This window comes from Cyprinus carpio, chromosome B24 (genome assembly GCF_018340385.1).
Source record: "Cyprinus carpio isolate SPL01 chromosome B24, ASM1834038v1, whole genome shotgun sequence".
Lineage (NCBI taxonomy): Eukaryota > Metazoa > Chordata > Actinopteri > Cypriniformes > Cyprinidae > Cyprinus > Cyprinus carpio.
The window spans coordinates 19363354-19387698 of record NC_056620.1 but is presented as its reverse complement, the minus strand read 5'-3'; the positions used below and the strand labels follow the sequence as shown (position 1 = coordinate 19387698).

At 34.2% G+C, this 24345-nt stretch overlaps 1 protein-coding gene across 3 annotated transcripts; it reads left to right on the top strand.

Annotated features, from left to right (window-relative positions):
• The first annotated feature begins 3122 nt into the window (after positions 1-3122).
• LOC109080158 (nuclear receptor-binding protein 2-like) lies at positions 3123-22614 on the top strand. Of its 3 annotated transcripts, none has more exons than XM_042751657.1 (18): positions 3123-3604; positions 13694-13816; positions 14977-15078; positions 15471-15560; positions 15678-15718; positions 15805-15899; positions 16174-16197; positions 17152-17238; positions 17346-17401; positions 17492-17587; positions 18587-18719; positions 19125-19227; positions 19639-19689; positions 19780-19915; positions 19993-20046; positions 20287-20350; positions 20940-20995; positions 21192-22614. In XM_042751657.1, the coding sequence occupies exons 1-18, from the start codon at positions 3485-3487 to the stop codon at positions 21273-21275; spliced, it is 1515 nt and encodes a 504-aa protein (XP_042607591.1). In that variant the 5' UTR covers positions 3123-3484; the 3' UTR covers positions 21276-22614. The 3 variants fall into 3 exon arrangements, with proteins under 3 accessions (XP_042607591.1, XP_042607589.1, XP_042607588.1); XM_042751655.1 differs by lacking the exon at positions 3123-3604 and adding an exon at positions 11509-11662 and having other exon boundaries at positions 17161-17238; XM_042751654.1 differs by lacking the exon at positions 3123-3604 and adding an exon at positions 11518-11662.
• Positions 22615-24345: the final 1731 nt, after the last annotated feature.

The window sequence follows — 24345 nt, the reverse complement described above, 5'->3', positions numbered from 1 at the left end:
CTAATAGCTGGCTAGTTGAGGCCAAATTATGGCCTTATTCAGGCACAAACCCTGTCTTCCAGCACTCCATTAATGCTAATGAGATGAGACTGCTTTGACCTGAAGTACTTTGACAGCTCAGATCATCATTTATGAAATGTAACAACAGCAAGAGCAGTTTTTAGCAAGGCATTTGTTTAACCATTGGCTGAACCGTTGCTCTAATGTAACTGTGGTGGCATCATGCAGGGTTTGTCTCTCTTTAGTGTCATTCTGTGCTCTAGATGCCGTTTTAGAAACTGGGTTTGTGTGTGCTGTTGCATTAGTGGCCTCAACTCTGATTAGAAAAGAACAGCACAGGGGGAAGTGTAAATAAATAGTTGCCTGGCAAGAGGTAATATAATAGGGCTAAAATATTAGATTAAAAATATATTAATATTTAACCTATATGTATGTGTGTATGCATTATTGTGCACATCAAGGAAATTATGTTCTTCCATAGAATAACATGAAGTTTTTTTAGGAAATATAACTTAATGAATCTATCTCTGTCAGCGGTTGATCAGAACCATGGACAGCACCTGTCTGCAAACCTGTGTGACATAGAAATATTAGTTGATTATGCCGAGATACTTTTTATTTTGCCGTTTCACTTTGTTTTAACTGACATCAAAGATAAGCCTGAAAATCTATCGTAGATAAGAAAACATTGACATCAGATGATAAAGAGTGCAAAAAAAACAAAACAAAAAAACAATTAGACACAATCCACATGATCCTGCTAAAGATGTACTTGAATGTAAAATGATGACAAAATTAAAAAGTAGCATCTGGCAATAATAAATGTGAAAAATATAATATTTATGTTTGAGTATTGAAGGCATATTGTGCATATTGCACAATATTTAAAATTGAATTGAAGATGTGTGTGCAAAAATGTACAATATTTGTGTCAGATATTAATGATAAATATGAACAAATATCTATCTATCTATCTATCTATCTATCTATCTATCTATCTATCTATCTATCTATCTATCTATCTATCATTTTTAGCTTTTATATTGTTTTGAAGTTTTAGTTAATGTTTTAGTAATTGTTAGTAGGATTTTTAGTTGTGAGTTTTTGTCAGTTTTATTTGTTTATTTTAATTTTATTTCAGTTTTAGTTATTTTAGTAAAGTTAAACTTTAATTTTAGTAAGTTAAACTAAATGAACAGTCAAATAGCCTACTGCTTTGGTTACTTGCTAAAATAAAACAAGATTTTATATTTTATTTTATTTCAGTTAACATTTATTTTATTTCAAGTAACACAACATAAATGGTTTTCATTTTAGTTATCCCTGTTGTGATGAGCAGTTTATAACTGTGTTGTTGACAAAATAGCAGAGCTTTGAAAACTTAGTTTAAAAAATTAAAAAAATAACACCCTCCTCCTGTTTTAATATACAGGTGCAGCTCAAAAAATGTTAATGTTGTGGAAAAGTTCATTTCAGTAATTAAACTCAAATTGTGAAACTGGTGTATTAAATAAATTCAGTGCACACAGACTGACATAGTTAATGTCTCTGGTTCTTTTAATTGTGATGATTTTGTCTCACATTTAACAAAAACCCACCAATTCACAACAACAACAAATTAGAATATGGTGACATGCCAATCAGCTAATCAACTCAAAACACCTGAAAAGGTTTCTTGAGCCTTCAAAATGGTCTCTCAGTTTGGTTCACTAGGCTACACAATCATGGGGAAGACTGCTGATCTGACAGTTGTCCAGAAGACAATCATTGACACCCTTCACAAGGAGGGTAAGCCACAAACATTCATTGCCAAAGAAGCTGACTGTTCACAGAGTGCTGTATCCAAGCATGTTAACTGAAAGTTGAGTGGAAGGAAAAAGTGTGGAAGAAAAAGATGCACAACCAACCGAGAGAACCGCAGCCCTATGAGGATTGTCAAGCAAAATCGATTCAAGAATTTGAGTGAACTTCACAAGGAATGGACTGAGACTGGGGTCAAGGCATCAAGAGCCACCACACACAGTCATGTCAAGGATTTTGGCTACAGTTGTCATATTCCTCTTGTTAAGACACTCCTGAACTACAGACAACATCAGAGGGGTCTTACCTGGGCTAAGGAGAAGAAGAACTGGACTATTGCCCAGTGGCCCAAAGTCCTCTTTTCAGATGAGAGCAAGTTTTGTATTTCATTTGTAAACCAAGATCCTAGAGTCTGGAGGAAGGGTGGAAAAGCTCATAGCCCAAGTTGCTTGAAGTCCAGTGCTAAGTTTCCACAGTCTGTGATGATTTGGGGTGCAATGTCATCTGCTGGTGTTGGTCCATTTTGTTTTTTGAAAACCAAAGTCACTGCACACGTTTACCAAGAAATTTTGGAGCACTTCATGCTTCCTTCTGCTGACCAGCTTTTTGAAGATGCTGATTTCATTTTCCAGCAGGATTTGGCACCTGCCCACACTGCCAAAAGCACCAAAAGTTGGTTAAATGACCATGGTGTTGGTTTGCCAGTTTGTTGACTGGCCAACAAACTCACCAGACCTGAACCCCAGAGAGAATCTATGGGGTATTGTCAAGAGGAAAATGAGAAACAAGAGACCAAAAAATGCAGATGAGCTGAAGGCCACTGTCAAAGAAACCTGGGCTTCCATACCACCTCAGCAGTGCCACAAACTGATCACCTCCATGCCACACCGAATTGAGGCAGTAATTAAAGCAAAAGGAGCCCCTACCAAGTATTGAGTACATGTACAGTAAATGAACATACTTTCCAGAAGGCCAACAATTCACTAAAAATATTATTTTATCTGTCTTATGAAGTATTCTAATTTGTTGAGATTGGTGGGTTTTTGTTGCTCAATGTGAGCAAAAATCATCACAATTAAAAGAACCAAAGACTTAACCTACTTCAGTCTGTGTGCATTGAATTTATTTAATACACGAGTTTCACAATTTGAGTTGAATTACTGAAATAAATGAACTTTTCCACGAGATTCTAATTTATTGAGATGCACCTGTGTATGTGTGTGTGTGTGTGTGTGTGTGTGTGTGTGTGTGTATATATACATGTTATTTTGTGATTATCTCTGACTCATTTTGAAATTGGACACGGTTTAGTGATGTGTGTTGTGTATTCGTGAGTTCTCCAGTCATTACGGTAATCTGTGAGCCAACAGTTGCGCTCGATATGTGTGTCGTTTTAAAGCGGTAAACTACTGAATGAGACGACATTTTATTTCTAACAACTCTTATTGAACTCTTATTTTCAATAGGGAAAGCACCTTGTAATTTCTTCTGCATTTCACTGGTTTTAAAATTACCGACATCAGTTGTTACTGACAGAAAACAATGTCCCTGGACTGTGGCGTATTGAACATTGAGTCATCTCGCGTGGACGTCCACGGAGCAGCGCGTCATTTCAACGCTGTTTGAGGTGTTTCCTTCGCAACGGCTGCGCGGCGTTTGTGCGACGGTCATTCCGTGACATATAATGACCATGTCAGTCCAGGAGAGAAACTCTGGATCCGAGGAGAAGGAAGAGGAGAGCGAGGATGAGAGTGAGATCGTGGAGGAGAGTCCCTGCGGCCGTTGGCAGAAGCGAAAAGAGCAGGTCAGTCACCGAGGAGCAGTTTATGATTATTAGCCGTGTCTCAAATCCTCCCCAGCTGCCTAAACAATCAGCTCAAGATCACAGATGTGTATGTTTTGGACGCGAAGCTCAGAAATGCTGCCTAGGTAGGCAGCTCACTGTGATGCTGAAGTAGGCAGGGCGCTGTAGGCTATGATGGCATGCTGTCTAGGTTGGCAGCTTACTGATGCCTACCTAGGCAGCACACAGTGATCCCAAAAACGGTGTTTAGGTAGGTAGTGAGCCTATTATGAGGTTTAAAAACGCTGCTTGAGCACCTATTAAGACCCCAGGTAGGCAGCTCACTTAAATGTCCAACAATGCTACCGGTCTAGGTAGTAAGCTGCATATGATGCTCAAAAAGCGATGTTTAGATAGCAAGCTCACTCCTTGGTATCTTTTTGATATGCAAGAAGGCAACTTATCTCAAAATGATAGGCAAAAATGCTGCCTATTAAGTGGTCAGCTCTGTATAATGACTAAAAATACAGCTTACCCATGCTGTCTATGTAGGCAGTTGCTCAAAAATGCAGCTTACTGTGTAGGCAGCATTACTTGATGCCCTTGTTGTGACGGCTGTAAATGCTGTGTATGTAGGCAGCTCAGTATTTGTTATTCATCTGACAAGGCTAACATGATTATTGCATAATTTTAGTCATGGCTTAGGTTTTAGAAAGACGGAGATATTAAATAGAAAACTGAAATTATTTGTGTTAAATTTGTAGAATTCCTCTTAATATATTTCTATCAATTAATTTAATAACACATGAACTATATTAAATATATCATAATATTGTTATTTGTTAATTTATATATCACATGATTTAATAAGGTTTAAAATAAATAAAATAATATACAAACAAGTATGTATTTATGTAATTTAACTGGTGTAATTTATTATATATATATTCAATAAATAAATTCAATAAATTAAATGAAATATGAGACAAATAAGTATGTATTTATGTAATTTAACTGGTGTAATTTATGGTTTAGTTGTAATTTTATGATTATTTGTTAATTTAATATTTAAATGCATAACAGATATAAATTAAATATATTTAATATATATAATTTACATATTACATTAATGATTTAATAAGGTTTTAAATATTTAATTGAATATATATATATATGAGTGAATTCAATAAAATAAATAAATTCAATGAAATATGAGACAAATAAGAATATATTTATGCAATTTAATTGGTGTAATTTATGGTTGAATTGTAATTTTATAATTATCTGTTAAATTAATCTTTAAATACATATGTAAATTAAATATATTAAATATATGTAATTTACATATTACATTATTTAATGATTTAAGGTTGTAGAAAGAAGAAAATATTTAATTGAAAGGAGTAAAAATAAATGTAATTAAATATTTGCCAAATCATATTTAATTTTTAGGTTTTGTGAAGACTGAAATATATTGTAGGTTAAAATTAAAAGGCTAACACACAAACAGTTTAAATGGGACGTTCCATCTCATTAATGTGTCAGAATAAATTCAGTTTCTTTGTGTCTAAGCTTTAGTGGCGATAACAAGATAAGAAGTTTATCACAAGCTTCCACATGTTCTTATCATTTATATTGTTGAGTGCATTACTTTTGACCCTCCCTAGTAATGTTTTTCCGTTCATAAGCAAGCGGGTGAGTAAAGCGGTGATATGAACAGCCAGCTTCATTAAACCACACTTCAGCTGTAGTAGTTTTAAAATAATACTTTCTCAGAAAAGTGTGATTAATTTCACTTGTAAGACTTTGATGGAGATGCTTGTGTGGGTGTCTCCTCACAGTGAGCTTATAGATGCATCAAATCTTATTACAGTGCTGATTTTAAAGCCTGTTTGATTTCTTTGAGTTTGAAATCACGTTTAAAGAAATCTTCGCTTTTTAAAACAGAAACCGGTACCACCTCCGGGGTCTCTTGGAAAGAGTTCTGCGTTTTGCACAGTATAGCATCAAGAGAAACCAAGACATGATGACATACAACCTTTTTAATTATTACATGATCAACCGACCATGAACATGGAGGTATGCACACACAGAAATGCACATTTTCCATCATGAAGATATTTAAAAATTTTATATCAGCGATCTAAAGAACATCTGCTGTCATCCACAATTCCAGAAGGATCAAATTCCTGCATAGACAGACAGTTTAGACCCGGTTGGACTAGTTTAAAGCATGAGGAGCGTGTCGGTCACTTTAGGAACTCACTGAGACACTAATGCAGCAGCACTTAGATGTTCTGATAGCACATTATCTATCTGCTAGAGTCTGCCTGAGCAATGCTTTCTCATTACGTTACATGACCGGATACTTAGCATGAGGATATCTGATTCTGTTAGTATTGATGGATCTTTCATGACATTACAGATGCAACATATATCATATATGATGCGATATAGCTGAGTGTATAGCACTCAACAGTGTAGCAGTATATACTTGAGCTGTCTCTTTTACAAAGTGTAGAAGAAACTCGTTTTATTTATATTTATTTATTTGAATCATTAATCATATTCATTGCAATTGTTAATTTTTTATTTCTTTCTTCGTTATCTTTTTTCACTGATTTCTGTTAATGAATCATTGAAAGGCCAATAGTTCATATTTTTACTAGCAGGAACTTCCTGTATTCAGATTATTTGGCTTCTAGTGAAATCACAATCAGTTCCTTTAAAATCAGTGAGTTTGGGGACCTGGTTGGGGTCATGATCCCAAATGGGAAATTCTGATTTGAAAGGATACTGTACAGCGTATTTAGTATTATTTAGATACTACTATAGTTGTTATTATAATTTTAAATTTATGTTATTATATGTTTTAGTTTTAGTGAATTTGCTACGTTTTGTCATTTTTATCAGTTTTTTTATATACTGTCAATATAAAATGCCTAACTAAAACTAAACTAAATGAAAAAAAACCATCCTATTTATCATATTTCAGTTAAAATTTATTTCAGTTATTTATTTATTTATTTTAAATTTTATTCAATTAATTTATATTATTTATATTATTATATTTAAATTATTATATTTATAGTTTTATTTTTAGTTATAAATCTAACAACCCTGGTACAGTGGGACCCAAAATCAACTATAGTGAAAAATGTTATTGTTGTGTGTGTGTTTTTTTTAATTAATTTTTTTTTTCAGTATCTATGATTTTATCGACGGAACAATTTTAAATAAAAGATTAATTTAAAATCTTGAATTCAAATCAACAAATGTAAAGTAAATGTTGTCTGAATACCACATTTGCTTATGTGATTGGTGACTTTAAATATTTCTTTTAAAGTTTAAAATGTTTTAAAACATCTATCAAAGCTTTATTTTTAAATTTAAATGAAAAATAAAATCCATATGTACAATGTAGACTTTTGGACCCCAATGTATATTAATATCTAAAGACTATTTAATTAGTGACTTTAAATATATCTAAAACTTTTAAAATGGTAAAACTTCTTTTGAAGCTTAATTATTAAGATTAAATGAAAAAAAAAATCCAGATGTATTTGGACTCCACTGTGTATTAATATCTAGCACAGTAAGTTCCAACTAGTGGGAAATATAAACAAGTTGTTTTTGTTAAGAGGGCAGTGTTAAATCCATGATGAAAGTTTGATTCTCTTGCATTAAACTGGGAATGGGGTTGTGCATGAACGTTGTGGGGTCAAGATCAGTCAGACAGGTGCACAAGAGTGGATATTGTCGCCAACACACACCATGAGCTCTGATCCCAGTGGAGTTGTCAGCTGAACAAGCAGTGCTCTCGGCTTGTGTTAATTAAAGGAACAGCCCTCTATTTCCCATTCCCCACTAATGGTATTGAAGATAGCAATTTAAAGTCTCTCATCAGCTTTCCCAGTAGTGAAATAAACCTAGGGAGTTTACAGATTTATAATTGCTGAAATGCACAGCACAGTTGCGAAAACAGCTGGGTCCAAATTTCAAATAAAGCTCGGGTCCACGTAGGGTCTGGGTAGTACATTTAAGGCATTTCTCGGGTCTGCACGGGTTCTCTTCAGGTTTGGGTACCAATTTTTGGACCAGTGAAGACCTCTATTCCATACTAGATAAGTATTCAGTTACAGTTAGTTCTGCATTATGAAAGCAGACTGTCAGTGTATTCCTTCATGAATGGCTGTTGGGGACATGTTTGGATTTTTGCGGCCCGCAGCAGGAAATTGACTGACTTATGCACTTGGATTGTTTTCATTGTCTGAGTTCCTCCAGGGAAGTGGAGGAAATGAAATTTAAGAAACATGTTTACATTGTCTTTATTTATCTGCGGTCTTAATACTAAAGCATATGTTTATTTCTTGTTTCAGTTGTACATTTCATGACCTTTACCAATTCCTACTTGTATTTATGCAACGTATTCTCTTGTAACCTCATACAAACTCATTTACCTAGAAATCTCGATCTTTCCATCCAAAAGGAATTTTTACTGTACTGTAAATCCCCAAAAAATAGTCGTTTATACAAATAACAGCTTGTTTTCTCTTTTTCACGTTTGGTTAGGTAATGCACTGGGACTGGGTAGTGATTAGTCTCTTTATAGAGCTTTTTATTAAAGGTATTTTTTTTTGCCAGAACATATTAATGCTTCTTTCAGGAATAAGGCAGCTGCAGATGCCTTTAATGACTGTTGGAATGGCTTCACATTATTATACTGTAATTATTGATACTTGGTTTTGGCCACAACATTTTCTCGGTTGGCTGCGATGCATTTACTAACACCTCGGCCTGACTTTGTTTACCTTTTTAAATTCCGCTTTCAGATGTTTTGAATTAACGCTTTTTCCAAGAATGTATTGCTCTGAATTCTGAGGAAAATTACAAGGATTGCATGTTACAGATCTTTTAGATGGTTCTACATATATTTGAGAAATCAGTGAATCAGTGAATAAATCAATCAATCATGATCAAGGATATATTGATAAAGGAGCCTATAATTTGATAATCATGATTAACTAAAAAACATGTAAAAATTGAAAATCCAATATTCATTCTAGCAGTTAATAACATATAAAAACAATGATAAAGTTGCAAAAAGTTATTTGTAACAAGGTATTATTAAAATGACATTTTTAGAACATGATTTAAAATTACATTTTCAATTTTTATATTGATTTTTCTATTCAATTTCAACGCCTTAGCATCTAGTTTTCTTTTTCAGCATGTTTTTGTTCTTTCAATCTTTTATGATGACTATAACTCTCACAGTTTGATTAATCAATGCTTGATTTGTTGATGGCCTAGTTCAGAAAGTTCAACCCTAATCTCTTGTTTACTGGGGTTGTGTACAGTCCAGATAAACACCAATAAGATAAGCACCAAATGAACGTGACATCTGATGGTATATTCAAATACAAGCTTTGTGATAATCCCATTATTTAACATGATAATCCACTCAATACTTTTAATTTGTTTGTCTGAAGAGAATACCCTAAAACTCCCTCGGATAAAGATAGCAGGAGACTAGTCAATATTTCACCATATATGAGTTCTGTCAGATAGTGGCCTGCTAGCTTTGAACGCAGACACATCGACCTTTGAGTCTTACATAATGTCTACAATGAAATCTGTTCAGTGTAGGTTGTTTTACACTCTCGCTAGACAGTGATATTGACTATTTTCAGTTGTGTGTGTGTTTGTGTGTGAATATATATTAGCTTTAGTGCCCATTTTTAAATAAATGCATGTATTTTTTTATTTTTATGTCTAATGTCTGCTGTGTATTACAGCATATCTCACACTGGTGCATTTCACTCTTGTGCATTTCACTAGAGACTCATTATTAGAAGATGTTGATGTACCTGTGCATGTTTGAGGTGCAATAACAGTCTTTCAACACCTTTCCAATCGAGAAAATAAAACGCATTCCAAGCATGCCTCAGGGTTTGCAAGACTATTTCCGCAACTCCTGGAACAATAGAGCTGCTTTTCTTAATTCAGAACAATTCCTCCATTGTTTCAACGTCTTTTTATCAAGTGGCTGGTCTACAGAGCCTGGTATTAACTGGTAAATTACTGTCACATTTCCTGTAATATTAGACAGAGTGACCTTGGAGGTCACTAGAGCGATGAGTTGTGGTGAGAGGTTTACAACCTGCAGCTGGTTATTTGTTTTTAATGATAAATTACCATATTATTGTACTGTTTAAGTGTACAGTTTAATAGGAGGAGAGAAAAGTTTGGCTTCTTATGCTGCAAAAATGTAGCTTTAATTTCAATCATATAGTATCCGTAATAATTTCTGATTATAGGAACAAGAAGCTTCTATTTTACTCTCTACAGTCATTTGATTTTATATTTTATAAGCCACACATGATCCTGATTTAACCCAGACTAACCTCTCGGGTTCAGGGATGGGCCCAGGGCTGTTTTCCTGTTGAACAGAACAGAACCAGTTGGAGCCCAGTGTCTGGATGCAGAGGTCAGAGTGAGGACACTGTCATCTTTCACAGGATCTTTCACCTTTCCACACACACACATGTACACTAGACGTGTCACTAATGCAAAGTGGCCTGCATACCAGAAGCTGTGAATGTGAGATTACACTGAGCTATTTTTAACCTCATCCATCTGTAAATTTTAAAGCAGAAAATGAAAGGTAAAATGCATGTTTGCCACAGCGATGGAAAATGTTGATAAAGAAACATTTTCTCCTTGATGATACATTGCAGTGTGCAATTATGTAAAGGATAATGTATAGTCAGACAGTCATTATCGCAAAATAAACTCAGACAGAATGATTAAGACCTTGATACTAAGCAGAAAAATAAAACATTTAAGTTTCGCAATACTGACTATACATTATACTTCTGACGTATCTGTTCAGCAGATATTTAAATAAATGAACATTAAATATTTGAGTTTAAATTCTGTTGCGTTAGTGGAAGGACCCTTGTTATATGAGAGACATGAAACTAGTACATCCAGACTAAAAGTGTGTGATTGTGACAGTGTTTTATACAACAGTTAAAGAAGTTAATAATATTGTATACACAGTATTCTTAGTTGGATTGTATATCTTTGCCATCAACCACAAAAATTGTTCCAAACACAGACCGTCACACGTTTAAATTCCACAGCAATGTCTTTGGTTCCTGAATCAGTGTTTTAGAATGAATCAGTTGAGTGAATGATTCAGTGACTGACTAGTAACAGCAGGCACCTGTATCATTCCTGTTTTCTATTCTAATACATCAGTTGAATGAATGAAGCAAATTACTTACTCTTAAAGACTGTCAAGTGTTGCCACCTACTGGCGTAATGATGTAACTACAGAAACAATCACTGAAAGTCTGAACTACTAATCCACAGACTGACAGCCTGTCTGGAATGAGTGGAGTGATAAAAACAGTGAAATTTCCCAGTATATCAGTGCAATAAGTAAAGTATATTTTTTTTCATACATAATACATGCTTCACTAAGTTCCCTATCGATCTTTATTAAATACTGCACCACATAAAAATGTTAGTGCAGCAGAAACTGTGAGAATATAGAGCCTCAGTGCCTTTATATCTGAGAATAGATTTGTGTGGGTTAATGTGTTAAAGACAACAGGTGTAATTATAGCTGAAATTATACTGTTGTATTGAAGAACAGCACAATAGAGAACTTTTCTCATGCATGCCAACAATTATCTTTATGCTTATTGAGCATGATGTCTTTTTTAGTATTGTCAAAAAAGCTATTTGCTATTTCTATTTTATTGTGGATTTGGCTGCTGTACAAATGATGCTTTGTTTAGTGTTTTGCAGACTAAAATTTGTAGCTAATTATGTTTATTTTAATGTCTGTTTGACCTTTAAGAGAATTTTAAAGCTTTTACATTATGGATGCGTTTTGTCAAAATTTCTAGAAATGGCTGCTGTTGCATTCCGACATGCATTAAACCCACCACAGCCTTCTGTGACCTCATGACTTCAGAGATGAAACCCTGTTGCAGGCAGAATGCCATACATGCAAACAACCAAAGGATTGTGGGTAATCCATACAAATCAGGGCTCAGACTGGCGGTTAGTACTGTACTTCTCTCATGGTGTTTTAGGATCAGCCCAGTTGTACCCAAAAAGCCTTTAAGGTTCAAAGAAATGACAAAACAGCTCGTTGAGCTACAAAACCTTCATGGCTAGAGCTTGCAGCTAAAACTGTAACTGGTTCATGATGAGAACATTCCTTTAGGAATTCAGTTCTGGTTCCAAAGGGTTAAACTCACAACATCTTGGTCACCACCCTCAGAAAGCTACAGGAAAAACACTTCTGTAGCCTTGTTTATTTTGTGAGGGTGATATATTGTGGTCTTTTGACTAGTGCTGGGCTAGATTCCCAGCTGATGACTCAATGGCTCTAGTGTATCTGAATTCTGCAGTTCCTCCACAACTATAATCAGATTATTGACCGAAACAAGTGTATGAAGCTGAGATGGATGCCACTGAAGGGATGTTTTGAATGATCACCTGTTTACTAGAATGCAAATATGCATCATCTTCTGCATATCAATAAAGCTAATATCTTGAATAAATAAATTGACTCTGAATTTATGCATATGTTCTGTTAAGACACTCAGCGGTTCTGCCATGTGCATGCAATAGACACTGCTGATTCCAGTCCATATCTCTACAAACAGCTTGGCTCAGAGTGCCAACCAGAAACATGTGTACCGTAAAACATCTAATATAGGTGACTGTTTTTGGGCTCAGTCAAACAACTCGGATTGCAACATACGTGTTATTCCATCCAAGACTAATTCCAGCCAAGTCTTGACCTTGAATTGAATTTAAATACTCATATCAAACTAGGTGAAAGGTTTTGACCAGTTATTGCATTTTTATACACATTACCATTTAAAAAGCCGGGAAGATTTTTAGTTTCTCAAGGCTACATTTATTTAATCAGAAATACAGTAAAAAAACTGTTTTCTTTTAATGTTTTAAAATGTAATTTATTGCTGTGATGGTAAGGCAGAATGTTCAGCAACCATTATGAAAATATTTATTATCGTTAATTCGTCAATGTTGAAAACAGTGCTCCTTAATATCTTTATGGAAACTTTTTTTAAATTATTTTTTGTTCATGGTTAAAAGCATAGCTGTGTCTGTCTGACAGCAGTCAGCTGAGCAAAGCAGACAAATGCATTTATCAGTCATGCAAGTACAGACAGTTGCAGATGGACACACACACACTGTATATTTGTCTGCTCACATGCACACGGGCAGAGATGAAGTGTGAGACATGCATGACTCGGCAGAGGCGTGTACACTTTCTCACGATTTGCTGTCTCTCTCTTTCATCTCATCGCTTCAGTCATTATCCCTCTCTCAGCATGATCCTCCTCTCTCTGTCTCTCTGGCATCACTTGAGATCTCTCTCTCTCTCTCTAAGGCTCTAATCCAAATTCAAATGTAACATTTTCTCTCTGAAAATCACAAAATATGCCTTTGAAGTCAGTTAGATAAATTATACTTTCAAATTTTGGTTTGAAAAGAGGTTAACAAAAGCATTGGATGACCAAACAAATATTGCTCAATAAATGCCAGTTTTTAATGGTCAATGCTGATTAATTTAATTTAATTTAATTAGAAGATGCAAACAGAATTGATTAAAACATCTTAAATAAAAAAATTATATATTAAACTATATTAAAAAATATTCATTTATTTTATAAAATATAAAATTAATTATTAAATTTGTTTTTTACATTTTTAAATATTTAAAAACAGAGCATGTGTTATATATTAAAAAAATATATGATTTAATTATTTATAAATTATTATAAAACTCCAGAAATGACACTAGACAGAATGTTGATCAGTCTGATCAATATATTGTGTCTTCCACTACAATCAGTGCAGCTGATAGTATTTTAAATACTAATGTCACATCACATTTAAATTCAGCAGTTGATCATTTCCCCACTCAAGTGACACATTACTCTTAAAACAATTTACTTTATTCCAGTACTCATAAGAGGATGTTTTGAATTTTTAGGTTGCTTACAGTGGAATGGATTGTGGATGTTAAAAGTGACTATTTGTCTCCCCCTGCAGGTGAGTCAGGGGAATGTTCCTGGAGTGGAGAGCGCCTCTCTGGCCATGGACACTGAAGAGGGTGTTGAGGTGGTCTGGAATGAGGTTCTCTTCCATGACAAGAAGGTCTTCAAGACAGTGGAGGTGAGAGCTGAAAAAAACATTTCTGTTCAAATGTTCAAATCCATTTTGGGTTGGTAAGGTATTTTAAAAGAAGTCTTTTATGTTCACTAAGGCTGCTTTTATTTGATCAAAAATACAGTAAAAAAAGTAATATTGTGTTATAATTTAAAATGTCATTTATTTCTGTGATGCAACGCTGAATTTCCAGCATCATTCCTTCAGTCTTCAGTGTCACATAACCCTTCAGAAATCATTTTAAAGGGGTCATATGATACGATTTCAAATTTTCCTTTCTCTTTGGAGTGTTACAAGCTCCTGGTGAATAAAGAAGATCTGTGAAGTTGCAAAGACTAAAGTCTCAAATCCAAAGAGATATTCTTTATGAAAGTTAACACTCGTCCACGCTCCCCTGAAACGGCTCGTTCTTACACGCCCCCACATCTCTACATCACTATGTGGGAAGATCTGCATAACGCCCCCCAGATGTTCACGCAAAGAAAGAAGACATAACTTTTACTCTCATTGTAGTATTGTTGTTGCCACTGCCATGTCGTATAGATGTTGTGTGTTTCACTGTGGCATCACAATATGTTAAGAGGTGTAACATTTCCATCTCATGCATGAGGCATGGCACGCACTGGATAGCTGGCCAATCACAACACACCTAGCTTTTCGGAGATATGAGCCTTGTGAAAATCGACACGTTTCAGAAGGCGGGGCATAGAGGAAAAACAACAATGTACAGTATGTGGAAAATAATGTGTTTTTTAACCATAAACACATATCATTACACCAAATACACAGAATAATGTTCTTTTTAGCAGCATCATATGACCCCTTTAATATGCTGATTTGCTGCTTAAGAAACATTTATTATTATTAGCAAAGCTGAAAACAGTTGTACTTTTTCTAGAAAGCGTGCTACATTTAAGTATTATTTGATAGAACGATTAAAAGAACAGAATTAGTTTGAAATAGACATTTTTGTAACATTATAAATGTCCTCACTGTCACTTTTGATCAATTAAGTGCATCTTTGCTGAATAAAAGAAATAATTTCTTTAAAAATCTTTCTGACCCTGAACTTTTGAACAGTAGTGCATGTGTATGTGATAGTTAAATTGATTAAAATGCTCAAATGTGTTTGATTTTGTATATTTGTATGTGTTGTATTTGTGTAGGACAAAATGAAGGAGATGTTTGAGAACCTGATGCAGGTGGATCATCCAAACATAGTCAAATTTCACAAATATTGGCTGGACATTGGGGACAATCATGCGCGGGTAACACACACAGATACACACTGCTGGTATCAATGTCCTTTTGATAATAATGACTACAGCAAAGTATCTCTCATAGGTAAAATGTATCTTTTTTTAAATGTATCTTGAAACACTTAAATAGTAAGGCCAGAATTTAACCTAAAAGACCTTAAAAATTCTTACTATGCAAATAAAATCAAAATCAATGGCGAGAGCATTGCTGAAGTCTCAAGCTTGATAAACCAAATGGAAGCTGAACAGAAAAAATACCACATCTGGCCACATAAACTTGCAGTTTGAAGAGTCAGATATGGGAAGTGTGAGCTTAAAAAGTCTAAAATAACTACTTATTTTGGTATAAAGCTGAAGTGGCCATTATATGGAAATAGCTTTTCTTTTTATATCCCTCACAGGTTGTGTTCATCACAGAGTACATGTCGTCTGGCAGCTTGAAACAGTTCCTTAAAAAGACCAAGAAAAACCACAAGAGCATGAATGTCAAGGTCAGGCTTTCTTAAGCATTTTTAGTCCCAGACTGATGTCTAAATATATGATGCACATGATTATTATTGTGCAATGCTGTGATTTTTGTGTTTATGTGATACATTACTGTATTTCAGGCCTGGAAACGCTGGTGTACGCAGATCCTCTCTGCCCTCAGGTGACACACTCCTTCATTTGTGTGTGTTTGTGTGTGTTCAGACATGAAAATTTGTTAACAGGCATGCAACTTCTTCCACTTATCAGTTACCTGCACTCATGTGACCCTCCCATAATTCACGGCAACCTCACATGTGACACCATCTTCATTCAACACAACGGCCTCATTAAAATTGGATCAGGTATATTTTATTTTTCCTGCACTTTCAGCCTCTTTGTTTTCTCCTCTAAGTGAAATATTCTAATTTTTGACTGAGAAAGTACATTTATTGTTTGAAAGAATTATGAAAAAATGTTTATGCAAACATTTAGATCCAATTAAAAACAAATGTTTCTTGACTGAAAAGTAAATCGGTGTTTATGGAGCACTTATGCTCACAAAAATGAAGGTAATGAAATAACGAAATCTGTTTAATAATCATCCATTGTCTTCTTTCATTTGTTTTTTCTCTGTAGTTTGGCATCGACTCTTTGTGAATGGTAAGAGCTATTTTAACACCTCATTCAGTATGCAATATGAACAAATTTACCATAAAACCAACACTGATAATTCATGCAAATGTATATTCAATCGAAACAAAAAAGTCTCACTTTTTGAAACTTTATACAAAAAATTTTTAGAAAAAAAAGGTATGCATATGTGTTTTTTTTTACTCAGCATCATATTTCATACAGTACATCAGGCTTTTATTGCAGTACTTTTTATGTAGTATGACATAGGAAAATATATAAAGATCATACATTTTATTCAAAGGCCCAAACTGAGCAAAAATATGCAATTTGTTACAGCTATTGATATTTATATGGTCAAAAAGTAAGATGAAATTTTAAGGTGATGAGATCTTTATAACAGGACAACAGAAGGATTACATGAAATTAATATGAATATAAATATATCATCTCCCAATAATATGTCTAACTAAGATGATCTTTAAATGCTTAATTTCATGATGTTTTCTTTACGGGGAGCAAGACATAATGCAACACAATAATGATGATTGAGAGATCATATTTGATACTTACATTTTAATATGATTTTTTTTTAAAAAAAAGGATAACCAAGTTAAGCTAAGTTACTTCAGTAAGAGTTAGTTTTGAAATAGTACTTGCAATATAAAAGCTACTTTCACGTTTAGATATCATTAAAAATTTTCAAGCAAAACATATGAACCACAACCTGAAGGCACATGTTATTAAAATGATACAAAAAGGCCTTTTACTTGCTATAAAATTATAAACTATCAATTTAGACGACAGAAGGAACGTAGTAGATTTTGTACATTTGCATAAAAATTATACAGTAGGATTTATAGGGTTAGATGTAATATAGTTGTTAATGAAAATGGCTGAAAACTAAAAACCCACATTTATTTTCAAGAAAGAAATGTATTTTTATGAGACCTTGACGCACACTGATCCTCTGCTCTTACCAAGTGTTCCCAGAAGGGGGTGTCCGTGGTAAACTACACCAAAACCGTGATGATAAGAGGAACCTGCACTTCTTCAGTCCGGAGTATGGCTGTGAGTGTGAACACTTCTTCACCGCATTTTCTACTGGATATTTGTTTAGACTGGACATATAAGTATTTTTGGGTTTATATATTTGATATTTCATTCTCTATACTCAGCATGTGAAGATGACTATGCCATTGACATCTTTTCCTTTGGGATTTGTGCTTTGGAGGTGAGATACCAGGCAGTGTTATTACATACAGCTCTTTGCAGCACTGAAATGTGACAAGTCCCTTATGAAATAATATGTAAACTCCTTCAGATGGCCGTGTTGGAGATCCAGGCAAATGGGGATTCAGTTGTGTCCAAGGAGGCCATATCCAATGCAGGCCAATCATTAGAAGACCCGCTTATGAGGGTATGTGTGCGAGCCTGGGTTATGTTTAATATGCATTTTTAAATGCAGTCACTCATGATTTTCACTTGGCAGATGATAAAACAGGTGAACAAGCACAACAGCACAGACTTCACATTAGATCTCGTCGCTCATATTTTCTTTTAGAAAATGTAAAAAAAAAAAGTGTGCATCAAATTTATTTACACACTTATTTATTAAAACTGCATGAAAGAAATGTGTTTTTATGGGTTTAACCCACTCTAATCATTTGCTCTTACCCAGTGTTTCCAGAAGGGGGCGTCCATGATACATTTTCTTTAGAAAATGTAAAAATGTTCTTTTATATTAAAACTGAATTTCTTTATTGACTAAAATTAAAAACCATAAACAACTTTTTCATTATTTAAAATAAAATACATATTAAATGTAGTAAAATAAAGTATAGAAAACCTTACTTAATTTAATTAAGCTAGTTGACAAGACAAAACTAGCTGTCAACTAGTCTTTTTAAAAATTCCTCATTGTTCTCATTGTACTAAAATACTGTAATTAAGAAAGTTTATTAAAAACTATATAGACATATTATATACACAGCTAAACTTGACTAAAACGTAAACTAAAATGAAAATGAAAACAAAAAATATAGAAATTAATTAAATTCAAACCCAGTTGCACACACACACACACACACACAAATCATGTTGGTTGTCATGTATGTATTGCTGACCTTGGATATTTTGCATTTGATTTGTCACCTGTAAGTAGTACAGTATATCTGTTTGCATAATAAAAAAAGGTTTAGAAACAGATTTCACACAGAAATTGGTAGTAAATTTCTCAAACAGTTAGAAAGAACCATCAAGTAACACATTTAATTAAACATGAAATGTTAAAGTAGAAAAACTGAACTAGGAAAACATACTTTTCTTGGAAAACATACTCCAGTAATCTTTGGAAATCATTTTTTACACTGAATATCAGTGATAGTAAAACCGTTACTGACATGCTCTTTCATTTCAGGAGTTCACCCAGATGTGTGTGCGTCACAATCCCAGACTCCGGCCGACGGCGCATGACCTGCTGTTTCACCGCGTGCTGTTTGAAGTGCACTCACTGAAGCTGCTCGCAGCACACTGCCTCATCAATAACCAGTGTAAGCCTGCTTCAGAATAGATCAAAAATAAGAATGTATTGATTGTAACCGTCAGAGAAAATTATATAGCCACTGCAAAAAACTGTTATCTTCTCTCCTCCTCTCTCACTTGTAGTGACTCTTTTAATCATTTCATATATAGAAGATGTATTTAAATATGTAAGAGATAATGGACTGTGACTATATACAGGTATAACTGGACAGACAGATTGGTTTAATTGTGACTGACCAATCACAATCAAGTATTCTGAGCCATGTAATAATAATATATCATTTATTTCAGGTAGTTTTCATGTGAAGGATTCCCTAAATGATACATTTTAAGATTTAATGGGATTTCAGGTAAAATGGATTATTATTATAAAAAAATAACGTTTTGCTTTTACATGTTATCTGGGTTTAAAGACATGCTTCTAGAGAACTGTGTGGAGGAGAAAACCAAATCATTCGACCCAAATGGAGTCATGGCAGAGATTATTCACAAAGATCATCCTCGCGTTCAGCTCAAGTAAGTCTCAGCTGAAGCTGTTGTTCAAAAAACATTTCTACTATTACAAAATCAATTCTGTTTGAACTCATTAAAGAATCTTGAAAAAAAAAGTATCATGGATTCCGCAGAAATATTAAGCAGCAAAAGGGGTTTCAATAAAATAAATTTTTCTTGAGCAGCAAATCAGAATATTAGTATGATTTCTGAAGGATCATGTGACAGTGAATACTATTTTAAAATATATTAAAATAATAGATTTAGTTTTTACTGTATTTCTGAACAGATAATAATGAGATACTTTTTTGAAAAATGTTAAAAACTCAAACTTTTGAACAATAGTATAAAAGCCATCTGATGTGACATGATTTGACATATGATACGATATGTGTTTAATTATTATTATTATTTTTTATCTCTCCTGTCCTGCAGGTATTCTCATGTTTCTCCTCTAGAGCTGGACAAGTTTCTGGAGGATGTGAAGTAAGTGTTCCCAAATTAAAGCAATAATGTTAAAAAAGATCCTGTGGTTTTTGTGGTTTGTAATGTGTACATGTACATTTTACCACTCAGGAATGGCATTTACCCTCTGATGAACTTTGCATCCACTCGACCCCATCCTGTACCTCGTGCCCTCTCCATGTCCCAAGAGCAGGTGGAGACACTGAAGACTCCCACGCCGGAGCCGCAAGAGGCTGAGACCAGGAAGGTGTGTGTTCTCATCAAAACACGTTTACTGTATAATAGTTCAGTAATTTCTTAGTTAATCTTAAGTTGTCATTCTAGGTGGTACAGATGCATTGTAACCTGGAGTCTAATGAAGAAACTACTAAAACTCATGTGAGTTTGTCTCAGTTTAGTACACATGCTATGTTGTTTAAAGATTCATCCAAGAGCAATCTTGATCAGTGACACAGTGGTGTTAAAATGGGATTGTGATTCTCTGTTTAGTGTCTCTGGTGATTCATCTACATTTGTTTTAATTGTTATTAATGATAATGCAGACTATTATACTCATGTTAAGGGGTACAACATCTGTTGAATCAGGGGCAAATGAACTGATATCTGCTGTTTTCACAGCTCACTCTTTTCTTGAAACTGGATGATAAACTCCATCGGCAGCTCAGCTGTGATATTATGCCAAGTGAGTTTAACCACAATGACTTTTTTTTGCTAATAATATTTTTATCATCTCTTCACCATATACATTGAAGTGGTGCTAGAATTGAATGGCACCCAACAATGCAGTGGTACAGTATGTCACTACTGCATTGTTGGGTGACATTAGAGTTTAATTTCTACTTAAATATTTTTATGGTGTTAAAAAGTGAATAAATAAATAAATAAATGCTTATTTAATTAATTTTTTTTATTCCACATTATGATATTTTAATCAAGGTATAATCCTACAAAATACTATTTTTTAATCATTTTAATTTTTTATATAAAATATATTAAAAAAAAAATCCAAATATGAATAAATATCTAAAATATTTGTATAAATATTAATATAAAAATATATAAAATAATCTAATATAACACTGGTTTGGAACAACACAAACAATTCATTTCCTCATTATTTTGTGTATTAGCTTTTGAAATTTGTATTTAAATATTCAAACATACTTATCAATATTTAAGTATATTGACTATAATATGAAGACATGTTGGTCAGTGATTGGTTCAGATTTAAAATACCATGTACTGAATGCTGATATATGTGGTCATTACAGATGACAGTTCCAGAGATCTGGTCAATGAACTTATCCATCATTCCTTCATCAGTGAGGTGAGACTAAAAAACACACTGATTCATACTACATACTGCAAAATTCCTATTTTCACTATGTTCATCATCTCAAAGCATGTCAGTATCATTTCTTGCATTTAAAATAAAACAACTTGTAACCAAAAGCTAAAACAAAATGACTTATAATCCAAAGGTTGCGAGTTCAAGTTTCATATTTTGCAATCAATTTCCACAGGAGGATGGTGACAAGATCATGGGATTCCTGGAGGAAGCTTTGAACCGACACCGTGGGTCTTCTAGTGCCATAACAACCATATGAATGACAATGGTCTGTTGTGATGGAGATGGACATATACATGCCAGTGGAACCTGAGAGGGAGGCCCGCCAACAGAAGGAAAAGGACAATGGAAACGAATGATCCAGTTTGTCAGTTAGTAAGGATAATCGAAATTTTGGTCAAAAAAGATGACAGAACATGTCATACTGATTTTATGACAACATGTGATTGACCAGGTTAGGGGGCGCCAGAAAAGCCCAAATAAGATGATTGTGCTAACCTCCCCGAGTCTCCATCCAGCACTTCCAGGTGTCACTGTAGGAACCGTCCTTCCCACAATCCCATGGGATGCTTAAGGGCAATTTGGCCTATTTTGAAGAAAGTCGTATGTGGTGTAGGTAGGAGGTGTCTGCTGTGGAGAGCTCAGTAGATGAAAAAAAACTAATTTGTTACAGTTCAATATTGCCAATCTTTTTCATTTTGTGACGTAAACACAGAAAAACTATTGTTAGTCCAGAAACATACTTTACGCAAGTATACTAATACAGATGCCAACACATTTCAAGTGCATGCGCGTTTTTATGTTACTGTTAAAAAAAACCTATATGCCATTAAACCAGATTTGTTAATATAGCTAGCTATAAACATCAGAAGTTAAGCTTAACTAGTTTTCTCTTCAAACTCTTGCAGTGCCATGAAAACAGTTTACACTAACGCTAATGCTCCGATAGTGGCAACAGTAAGAATGCAATGTCTATTTGTCTTATGAATTGTGTTCGGCCACGTTTTTTTAAAATCAGAGGTAGCATAGCTAGAAGCATCAACATTGACTTACTTGCGTAGATAATGTTACTGTCCTGAGGAGATTATAAACTTAGCATTAATATGGCATGTTTGGATTGAAGGGTCAATTAGAAATGTACATTTTCTGGAGAGCTACCTGTCTTTTAGCTTGTCAGTTTTCTCAAAATGCTATCTTCCAAATATATCTTACAAAAGAAGATGCTTTAAACCAATCAAATGAATGTGTTTGTAATGCAGTCCACATATTGCCCTGTCATCTCGACTCACGACAATGTCTTAATATGCAGTTGGAGTGTTTTGCATATACAAGAATGTATTGATTTATATAAACATTGCTGTTGTCTAATAACACTAAATGAAATTAATTTCAAAGAGCCACACATTATACAGATTGCATATGTAAGAAACGTAAAGGATCCTGGTTAGTCAACCAGCTAACCAGCTGTCAAACTAAATGGTTCTGGTGGCAACTTTTGTAGAATGCGTAAAGATGTATACATTTCTGTGGGATGCACTAAGAAGTTCTTTGTCATGAGCATTTACTTAACTGAATAAAGTTAATCTCTATTCACACGACTGCATGTATTTTCACAATTTTCTCAAATCTTATCACTTTTTTTTTTTTTTGTCCTGTGAAGTGAACCAACTGCAAATTTCATGTAGTTGGTCTCATAAAGGCATTCATAATTACTAATATGCAAAGGACATGTTTGAAATATTTTAAATGGAGTATGGAATGTGTAAACAACCCTCTCTAGCGACGCATTGCTATTTTTTTAACGATTCATCTGAATCGATTCCGTGGGCTGCCATTTAATGTGCAAGGGTATGTACTGTGCCGTATTCTGTTTGTTACTAATTCTCCACAAAAAAAAACTTGAGTGTAAAGTATCTAAACTCCCACGAAATTGGGAAATAGCGAATCAAATTACTAGGAAAATTGCTCGTTTCACTGTAGGTTTCACAGGTTTTCACAACACAACAATACATTTCACAACACCTTTTGCTACACAAAAGTCACTAGCCTAATGGCGTGTCGAGGGGGTAAAATACACGTTTTTTGCGAGGTTCCCATGGTAAAAATTGCAGGATCTAAATATCACATTATTGGGGTCGCTTCAATCCGCATCAACAACAGTATAAAAGTAACCCAATTCAGCTGGAAAATCGCTGACTTGGCAACACTTCGTCTGTCACCAGGCTGATTCGATAAGAGATTCGATTGGAATCGGATCTCTGAGTCGGTTCCTAAAGAATCCCACTCTTATTATAAGCAAACTAAGCAAGTTTCACCACAGGTTAATCCCCAGTTTTCATCCAGGACAGGTCTATGACATTTTTAGTACTTGGTACTGTTTGATATAAACTGTTTTTGTATACTTTTTATTTTCCAATCCACTGAAACTTGAATTTTTCTATAAAATATCTGCTTCACCACTGATATGTTTGTGTGTTATCAACCTGTTTCACTTCCTCTCACAGCATCTGTGGTTGATCTCAGCAGGTTCTTGAAGAAGGTTTTTGTACGGGTCTTTATCACTGTGTGAATCTATGACCACCTAAGTCACCGAAGCAATAATAATCTCCACTGTCTTCATTCTGGGCTCCATTGATGACCAGCTGGAATTTTTTATCAGATCCATTTCCACTAAATCGAGATGGGATGGAAGAATATCGGATATGTCCTTGATAGATGAGGAGTTTAGGAGCATCTCCCGTTTTCTTGAGGTACCAGCTAAGACAATATTTACTACTACACCAGTTACCAACATCAAGACTGGTTTCACATGTTATTGTAACTGATTGTCCTGATGCAACGGTCTTCTTCGAAGGGTTTTGAGTCACTGTCACTTGATCTGAGTCTGTTAATGGTAATATAATTATTTAGACACAAAGTACAAAAAATTTAAATAGAACAGAAAAGTAGAGATTAAAGCTGAAAGTTACCTTGAACAGAAAGAGTCAGTGACATAAAAAAGATGATGAGAAAAATGAAAAATGCCATTTTTTTTTTTTTGTGGTTTGATTATTATAAAAGCAGATCACAGTTATGAGAATAAAGTCACAGGATTATATAGCTGACAGTATCGCGCTGCTGAAATGACAATGCAAATTGTGCTGTTCGCATGAAAATTATCTTCACTGAACACCAGAATTGTGCCATTAAAGTTAATGTATATATCTAACTTAAGATAAAGAAACTAAAAATAAAAGTCTATATATTATGATATTTTACTTATCTGTTTAATAGTGCACAATATCAGGCCATTTAATAATAGTATGAAGGATAATGAAGAGCAAAATGAG